The sequence below is a fragment of the Cheilinus undulatus genome, linkage group 23 (genome assembly GCF_018320785.1).
Source record: "Cheilinus undulatus linkage group 23, ASM1832078v1, whole genome shotgun sequence".
Classification (NCBI taxonomy): domain Eukaryota; kingdom Metazoa; phylum Chordata; class Actinopteri; order Labriformes; family Labridae; genus Cheilinus; species Cheilinus undulatus.
Window position 1 is genome coordinate 35,543,721 of NC_054887.1, and position 10,226 is coordinate 35,553,946.

Below are 10,226 nucleotides of genomic sequence, written 5' to 3' on the forward strand. Positions count from 1 at the left end.
ACAGTTAGAGACTGACACTACAGATTACTGAGAGACTAAATACAGTTAGAGACTGACACTACAGATTACTGAGATTAAATACAGTTAGAGACTGACACTACAGATTACTGAGATTAAATACAGTTAGAGACTGACACTACAGATTACTGAGACTAAATACAGTTAGAGACTGACACTACAGATTACTGAGAGACTAAATACAGTTAGAGACTGACACTACAGATTACTGAGACTAAATACAGCTAGAGACTGACACTACAGATTACTGAGACTAAATACAGTTAGAGACTGACACTACAGATTACTGAGAGACTAAATACAGTTAGAGACTGACACTACAGATTACTGAGAGACTAAATACAGTTAGAGACTGACACTACAGATTACTGAGACTAAATACAGTTAGAGACTGACACTACAGATTACTGAGACTAAATACAGTTAGAGACTGACACTACAGATTACTGAGATTAAATACAGTTAGAGACTGACACTACAGATTACTGAGATTAAATACAGTTAGAGACTGACACTACAGATTACTGAGAGACTAAATACAGTTAGAGACTGACACTACAGATTACTGAGACTAAATACAGTTAGAGACTGACACTACAGATTACTGAGACTAAATACAGTTAGAGACTGACACTACAGATTACTGAGACTAAATACAGTTAGAGACTGACACTACAGATTACTGAGACTAAATACAGTTAGAGACTGACACTACAGATTACTGAGACTAAATACAGTTAGAGACTGACACTACAGATTACTGAGATTAAATACAGTTAGAGACTGACACTACAGATTACTGAGATTAAATACAGTTAGAGACTGACACTACAGATTACTGAGATTAAATACAGTTAGAGACTGACACTACAGATTACTGAGATTAAATACAGTTAGAGACTGACACTACAGATTACTGAGACTAAATACAGTTAGAGACTGACACTACAGATTACTGAGACTAAATACAGTTAGAGACTGACACTACAGATTACTGAGACTAAATACAGTTAGAAACTGACACTACAGATTACTGAGACTAAATACAGTTAGAGACTGACACTACAGATTACTGAGAGACTAAATACAGTTAGAGACTGACACTACAGATTACTGAGATTAAATACAGTTAGAGACTGACACTACAGATTACTGAGATTAAATACAGTTAGAGACTGACACTACAGATTACTGAGACTAAATACAGTTAGAGACTGACACTACAGATTACTGAGACTAAATACAGTTAGAGACTGACACTACAGATTACTGAGATTAAATAATACAGTTAGAGACTGACACTACAGATTACTGAGATTAAATACAGTTAGAGACTGACAATACAGATTACTGAGTATAAATACAGTTAGAGACTGACACTACAGATTACTGAGACTAAATACAGTTAGAGACTGACACTACAGATTACTGAGACTAAATACAGTTAGAGACTGACACTACAGATTACTGAGAGACTAAATACAGTTAGAGACTGACACTACAGATTACTGAGATTAAATACAGTTAGAGACTGACACTACAGATTACTGAGACTAAATACAGTTAGAGACTGACACTACAGATTACTGAGAGACTAAATACAGTTAGAGACTGACACTACAGATTACTGAGATTAAATACAGTTAGAGACTGACACTACAGATTACTGAGACTAAATACAGTTAGAGACTGACACTACAGATTACTGAGACTAAATACAGTTAGAGACTGACACTACAGATTACTGAGACTAAATACAGTTAGAGACTGACACTACAGATTACTGAGACTAAATACAGTTAGAGACTGACACTACAGATTACTGAGACTAAATACAGTTAGAGACTGACACTACAGATTACTGAGACTAAATACAGTTAGAGACTGACACTACAGATTACTGAGATTAAATACAGTTAGAGACTGACACTACAGATTACTGAGAGACTAAATACAGTTAGAGACTGACACTACAGATTACTGAGAGACTAAATACAGTTAGAGACTGACACTACAGATTACTGAGACTAAATACAGTTAGAGACTGACACTACAGATTACTGAGACTAAATACAGTTAGAGACTGACACTACAGATTACTGAGACTAAATACAGTTAGAGACTGACACTACAGATTACTGAGACTAAATACAGTTAGAGACTGACACTACAGATTACTGAGACTAAATACAGTTAGAGACTGACACTACAGATTACTGAGATTAAATACAGTTAGAGACTGACACTACAGATTACTGAGACTAAATACAGTTAGAGACTGACACTACAGATTACTGAGACTAAATACAGTTAGAGACTGACACTACAGATTACTGAGATTAAATACAGTTAGAGACTGACACTACAGATTACTGAGACTAAATACAGTTAGAGACTGACACTACAGATTACTGAGACTAAATACAGTTAGAGACTGACACTACAGATTACTGAGACTAAATACAGTTAGAGACTGACACTACAGATTACTGAGACTAAATACAGTTAGAGACTGACACTACAGATTACTGAGACTAAATACAGTTAGAGACTGACACTACAGATTACTGAGACTAAATACAGTTAGAGACTGACACTACAGATTACTGAGAGACTAAATACAGTTAGAGACTGACACTACAGATTACTGAGACTAAATACAGTTAGAGACTGACACTACAGATTACTGAGACTAAATACAGTTAGAGACTGACACTACAGATTACTGAGACTAAATACAGTTAGAGACTGACACTACAGATTACTGAGATTAAATACAGTTAGAGACTGACACTACAGATTACTGAGACTAAATACAGTTAGAGACTGACACTACAGATTACTGAGATTAAATACAGTTAGAGACTGACACTACAGATTACTGAGACTAAATACAGTTAGAGACTGACACTACAGATTACTGAGACTAAATACAGTTAGAGACTGACACTACAGATTACTGAGACTAAATACAGTTAGAGACTGACACTACAGATTACTGAGACTAAATACAGTTAGAGACTGACACTACAGATTACTGAGAGACTAAATACAGTTAGAGACTGACACTACAGATTACTGAGACTAAATACAGTTAGAGACTGACACTACAGATTACTGAGACTAAATACAGTTAGAGACTGACACTACAGATTACTGAGAGACTAAATACAGTTAGAGACTGACACTACAGATTACTGAGACTAAATACAGTTAGAGACTGACACTACAGATTACTGAGACTAAATACAGTTAGAGACTGACACTACAGATTACTGAGATTAAATACAGTTAGAGACTGACACTACAGATTACTGAGACTAAATACAGTTAGAGACTGACACTACAGATTACTGAGAGACTAAATACAGTTAGAGACTGACACTACAGATTACTGAGACTTAATACAGTTAGAGACTGACACTACAGATTACTGAGAGACTAAATACAGTTAGAGACTGACACTACAGATTACTGAGACTAAATACAGTTAGAGACTGACACTACAGATTACTGAGACTAAATACAGTTAGAGACTGACACTACAGATTACTGAGACTAAATACAGTTAGAGACTGACACTACAGATTACTGAGACTAAATACAGTTAGAGACTGACACTACAGATTACTGAGATTAAATACAGTTAGAGACTGACACTACAGATTACTGAGACTAAATACAGTTAGAGACTGACACTACAGATTACTGAGACTAAATACAGTTAGAGACTGACACTACAGATTACTGAGACTAAATACAGTTAGAGACTGACACTACAGATTACTGAGACTAAATACAGTTAGAGACTGACACTACAGATTACTGAGACTAAATACAGTTAGAGACTGACACTACAGATTACTGAGACTAAATACAGTTAGAGACTGACACTACAGATTACTGAGACTAAATACAGTTAGAGACTGACACTACAGATTACTGAGATTAAATACAGTTAGAGACTGACACTACAGATTACTGAGAGACTAAATACAGTTAGAGACTGACACTACAGATTACTGAGACTAAATACAGTTAGAGACTGACACTACAGATTACTGAGATTAAATACAGTTAGAGACTGACACTACAGATTACTGAGAGACTAAATACAGTTAGAGACTGACACTACAGATTACTGAGACTAAATACAGTTAGAGACTGACACTACAGATTACTGAGACTAAATACAGTTAGAGACTGACACTACAGATTACTGAGACTAAATACAGTTAGAGACTGACACTACAGATTACTGAGACTAAATACAGTTAGAGACTGACACTACAGATTACTGAGACTAAATACAGTTAGAGACTGACACTACAGATTACTGAGATTAAATACAGTTAGAGACTGACACTACAGATTACTGAGAGACTAAATACAGTTAGAGACTGACACTACAGATTACTGAGACTAAATACAGTTAGAGACTGACACTACAGATTACTGAGACTAAATACAGTTAGAGACTGACACTACAGATTACTGAGAGAAGTCTAAGTGAGAGCTCAGTAGAACAGCACAGACACATCTACACTGTGTTACACATTTTTAAGCAAATGACATTTGTCTCTTATTTTTCTAAATATTAATGCAATTGACATTCAGATAATTTTTCAAGTCATCAGCTGTTAGAGCATAATTCAAATGTTTTTGAATAATCTTCATAATGATTTTTTAAAAATAAAAACCTCAAAATGCACTGTTCCACATTATTATGCAAATCAGAGTTTAAAAGATTTTATCGGTCGTAAAGAACTGAAAATGTTCATGTGTTGAATTTGCAGCATTAGGAGATCATACAGGTATCTCTCAAAAAATTAGAATATCATGAAAAAGTTTGATAGTTTGATATTTTTTGTCACTTATGTCAGAAAGGTAAACCATAAATTGTAGACTTTTTAGACATAGAGTGAAATATTTCAAGCCTTTATTTCCTGAAATGTTGATGATTATGGCTGACAGATAAGAAAACCCCAAATTCAGTGTCTCAGACAACGAGAATTTTACATAAGATCAATAAAAAAAAGGATGTTTTAAACAGAAATGTCAGGCTTCTTCTCATCAATACTTGGTTGGGCCTCCTTTTGCATGAATTACTGCATCAATGCGGCGTGGCATGGAGGCGAGCAGCCTGTGGCACTGCTCAGGTGTAGATGTCACAGGGTGTGTGTGTGTGTGTGTGTTGGTGTGGGCGTTAGTGTGGGGACACTGTTTTGGGCACAGTTAGATGTGTGTGGGGATGCAGCTACTTCCCGGGCCTTTTGGTGGGATTTATTAGGCACACGTGGGACTAACCACGCACCTGGTGAGGCAGCAGGTACTGAGTGGTGTGCTGCGCTCTGCAGAGTTGTTAAAAACGACACAGGTGATTGGAGGAGCACAGAGGTGCACAAGAGAGCCGAGCAGGAGACGAGAAAGGCGCCACACGAGACGAGGGACGGCAGACGATAGACGGACAGACGGTCGGTTCACCTGCCCCGGATACGGCGCCAGGGGCGGCTATAGGAGGGAGAGTCCACAGGACTACTCTGCGGAGCGGAAGGACCAGAGGCACGTGCCCTTTACCACTGTGGACTGCTGGAAAAGGGGGGAGACACGCTACGTGGGAAACTGGAGGGGTGAAAGCAAGCTTCACCCCTCCCCCAGTTAAGTCTCTCTCCTTCATTCTTTTATTCCTGATCTTAGATTTAGACTGGAGGACCCTCGCAGCAACAGGAGGATTGTATTAGATTAACTAGGGATGGGTCTTTTCACTCTATTTTAACTGGATTGGTTTTTATGAGGGATTTTGATTTGCATTACATGTATTTTGCTTTGGTTGTTTACCTATTTAGAAGTTTTGTTTGCTTTGATTTATTTTGATTTCTTACTTTACAACTAATTCAGGTGTGCTATTTTGATTTCCCTTTTTATTGTAGAATACACTGATTACCTGGCCCATTCTAGTTTTTAGTTTACTTGGGACTCCTGGTACGTGAAGGACAATCACGCTCACCTAAACTTGTTTCTGTGTCTGCCAGCTACCAGCTGGAGGCTCGACCAAGTCACTGGACATCAGGACAAGCATCAAGAGGAGACTGGGCTGTTGACCACTGAGTGAACATTGGACATTTGGGGACTCCTAATGGCTTTTAGCAGCTTTTATTGTTTTAGCCTTTTATGGTTTTTATTATCCTCTGAAATATCTGGCATCTTAACAATAAACCTTTATTGTTAAACCTTTAAACTGCGCTGCATGCTGTTTTGAGTCAGAACGCTCCCCAGTGGATTTTATATTTTCTTTTAAACATTCAATCAGTTTTTAACTCCAGATTTTAGCTAATCTTATCCCACACCTGTGTCATAATGGAAGCCCTGGTTGCTCTGATAGCGGCCTTCAGGTCATCTGCATTGTTGGCTCTGGTGTCTCTCATCTTCCATAGATTCTCTATGGGGTTCAGGTCAGAACCAAGCTCAGTAACTCCATGGTCACTGAAGCAGCTTTCAGTACCTTCGACAGTGTGGGCAGGTGCCAAGTCCTGCTGGAAAATGAAATCAGCATCTCCATGGTGCTTGTCAGCAGAAGGAAGCATGAAGGTCTCTGAAATGTCCTGGTAGATGGCTGCCTGACCTTTGACCTGATAAAACACAGTGGACCAACACCAGCAGATGCCATGGCAGCCCAGATCATCACTGACTGTGGAAACTTCACACTGGACTTCAAGCAACATGGATTCTGGTCCTCTCCTCTCTCTCTCCAGACTCTGGGACCCTAAAGGGGCATACCAGCTCTCTCCTCACGAAGAAAATGACTCCGCCCCCTCCTTGCTGATGTCACAGCCTTGTTGGGACATGGTGGCCATCCACCAGCCATCCACTACTCCTCCATCTGGACCACCCAGGGTTGCACGGCACTCATCAGTCAACCAGACTGTTTGAAAATGAGTCTTCATGAATTTCTGGGCCCACTGCAACCGTTTCTGCTTGTGAGCATTGGTTAGGGGGGGCTGAATAGTAGGTTTATACACGACTGCGAGCCTCTGGAGGATCCTACACCTTGAGGTTGGTGGGACTCCAGAGGCACCAGCAGCTTCAAATACCTGTTTGCTGCTTTGTAATGGTATTTTAGCATCTGCTCTCTGAATCTGATGAATCAGTCTGTCAGAAACCTTCCTCATCATGTCTTTATCTGCAGGAACCCGTCTGTGCTCTGAATCAGACACTAATGTCTTCACAGTACGATGATCAGGATTAAGTTTTCATGAAAAATCTCATTTTTTCATTCCTTGTCCTATTTGAGTCTTTTCAGCAGCAGAGATCCTTTTTCTTTCTCATACTGCTGAAACCTGTGGCCTGCTTAATAATGTGGAACAGTGACTTCTGAGGTTTTTATTTTTAAAAAATAAAGGTTATCATTATGAAGTTTGTTCAAAAACATTTGAATTATGCTCTAACTGCTGATGACTTGAAAAATATTCTGATTGTCATTTGCATTAATATTTAGGAAAATAATAGACAAATGTCATTTGCATAATAATGTGGAAAGCGGTGTAATGGTGTTTCACTGTTCTGTTGTAAGGTGGACACATCTGCCCTACTCAGGAGAAAAAACAAGTAATTAAAAAAATATCTGCTATTATTTATCATCTTTCTATTTTTGAATTAAAAAATGCCCAAATGTAAAATAATCGCTGACAGTAAGAAATGACCGTCATCAGTCCAGCAGATTTACTGGAATAATAATAAACACACATTTGAAGCTGCTTTCAAAACTCATGAGCACAAAGTCAAAGAAGTCTCAGTGGAGAACTTTTAAGGTGTAGGAAGAGGACTGAACCATCTTTTCATTCTTCACATCATAGAAGAGCTACAGATTTAATCTCAAACAGTTTTTTCTTCATAAAAAAAGGCGACGCACAGACTAATAATGCTTTTAGCTTTTATTTTGATACTCTACAGAGCTAACACCTCTGCTCCTGTCACACACCAGCCTCTGCTGCCCTGCACCCTCCTCCTCCTCCTCCTCCTCATGATAGCTGTATATTCACCAACATCAGACCATCTCCTATAGGGACTGCAGAGTCTTTGACACTTTTGCAGCATCTTGATTGACAGTTTTTAAAATTTGGCGTTTATTTACAGTTCCTGTCGATCGTTTTAGTAAGTTTCACTTTCAAGCAGGAGCTGAGTGTGGATGGGAGAGGGGTAAACGGAGACGTGATCGGACCAGTCAGCAGTTAATATAAAGGGTCAGCACAGCTGTACTGCCGGTTCACAGCAGATATAAATAAATGAATAAATCATGCTGGCCCTGAAGTGCATCTATGCCAGATAGCGAGTCCATCCCTGCTTGCAGAGTTTGTCTGGGTGTCTCCATTGTAAACAACCCAGCATGACTAAGGGGGCGGCTCTGCATTAGCCGTGTGCATGGCCAGTGAGTGGTACGGGTATTTAAGACTCTACAAACTCCTGGTAACTCAGTTCATGTCAACAGTAAGAGAAAGTAACTTCAGTCTTATCTGGCATGACCTCAAAGCTCAACCTGCCATTCAAAAGTCTCTGTCCTTCATCCGTTTCTGCTCACCACAGCGCCGCTTCCTGATCTGGCAAACTACGGGATGGGTCAAGGGTCACACAGAACATGCGTGTGTTAATAGTGCAACAAAAAAAATTAGTGGCATTAAAAGTAATTTGAGTTAACGTGATATTAAAGCATTAACGTTGACAGCCCTATATATGTGTGTGTGTGTGTGTGTGTGTGTGTATTTACTGCACAAGCAGTGAAAAATGTCTAAAGTAGTGAAAGCTGGTTAAAAGTGAGTGAAAGGGTAAAAGGGTGTCAAAAATAAACAGAAACAGTAGTGAAAAGGAGTAAAAAACGGTTGCTATAAATGTACATAAATAAATAATTTAAACTTCAGAGCCACAAAATAGTTAATCTCATATTTAAGCTCCAAAATAAAGTAACTGTTAGCCAGGATGCTAGCACCTGTGCTACTAATCTAACACACAGAGGATTAGAGGAGGTCTGTGATAACTGTAGCCACCATAAAAAAGATTTCACATCTACATTTCTCAGCTGCTGGTCGTCTTTTTGATGGAAAGGTACCTCTGTCACACACTCCTGAAAAAGAAACCTTTAGATTTCCTCTTAGTTTTTGTTTACTGTAAACGTTTGACCATAACAGAAGTCGAGACAAAGTTTGTGCAGTTTCCACTGACTGAAATAAATCTAGACATGAGAGCACAGAAAGGAGACCGTTACTGCACAACACGTTAGCTTAATTTAGTGAATAATGGTACTGAGACAAATGTGGGAACTAATGAGTTAAAGCTCTGTTTACTCCATATCTGCTCAGTTATTTAAAAAAACAACTACAATGTGAAACATGAGGAAAAACACTAAAGCAATGATACGAATAGATGGTAATGAAAAATAGTCATTACACAGGGGAACTATGGACCCTGATGTGTAGGGGCCCCATGATGCAACAGGACCATGAAAATCCAAGACATCCAATAAAAAACAGGATGTTTTAAGGAGTGGCAGCGTTGGTTTTCATTGGTCGAATTAATTCAAACTCAAAGTAAAAAATATCTGTTAAAAATCAGAAGATAAAAGCATGTTAAAGCTGTGTTTCATCCATACAGCTCCATTTCTGTGCTACGGATAAAGTCTTCCCTTTAAACTCTGAGTTTCACTGAATTTAGTTCAAATAAAAACAGAGACAGGGCCATGAACTCACCACCTCATCCTCCCACTCTCCATCAATCACAAACTCGAAGCAGCGGCCCTCAGGGACCGTCAGGAGCCCCAGAAGCAGCAGCAGCAGAAGCCTCATGATTCTGTCCCTTTAGTGCCTCACATAAACACGTAAGAACCAAAAACACTGCACTGCCACCAGACTCAGAGCTGCTGACTGAAGGTTAAAATCCACTGAACTGATCGACTCAACCACGGTCAATATTTACTGTTTCAGCAGGATGAAACTTTGAAACTTGACCTGTGGACGGGGGCGGCTGCAGAGGAAACAAACACTCCAGGAAACATGGCAAAAACATGGCAAAAACATGGCAAAAACAAGCCAAAAACATGGCAAAAACAAGCCAAAAACATGGCAAAAACATGGCAAAAACATGCCAAAAACAAGCCAAGAACATGGCAAAAACATGGCAAAAACATGGTAAAAACAAGCCAAGAACATGGCAAAAACATG

General features: G+C 38.9%; 1 protein-coding gene across 1 annotated transcript in view; it reads right to left on the minus strand.

The window, feature by feature from the left end:
- The window catches only part of itih2 (inter-alpha-trypsin inhibitor heavy chain 2), a 48,276-nt gene extending 38,335 nt beyond the window's left edge, over positions 1–9,941 (minus strand). The window contains exon 1 of the mRNA XM_041780867.1: positions 9,756–9,941. Coding sequence (XP_041636801.1) covers positions 9,756–9,851 — 96 coding nt within the window. The 5' untranslated portion in view covers positions 9,852–9,941. The remainder of the gene's footprint in view (positions 1–9,755) is intronic.
- Positions 9,942–10,226: the final 285 nt, after the last annotated feature.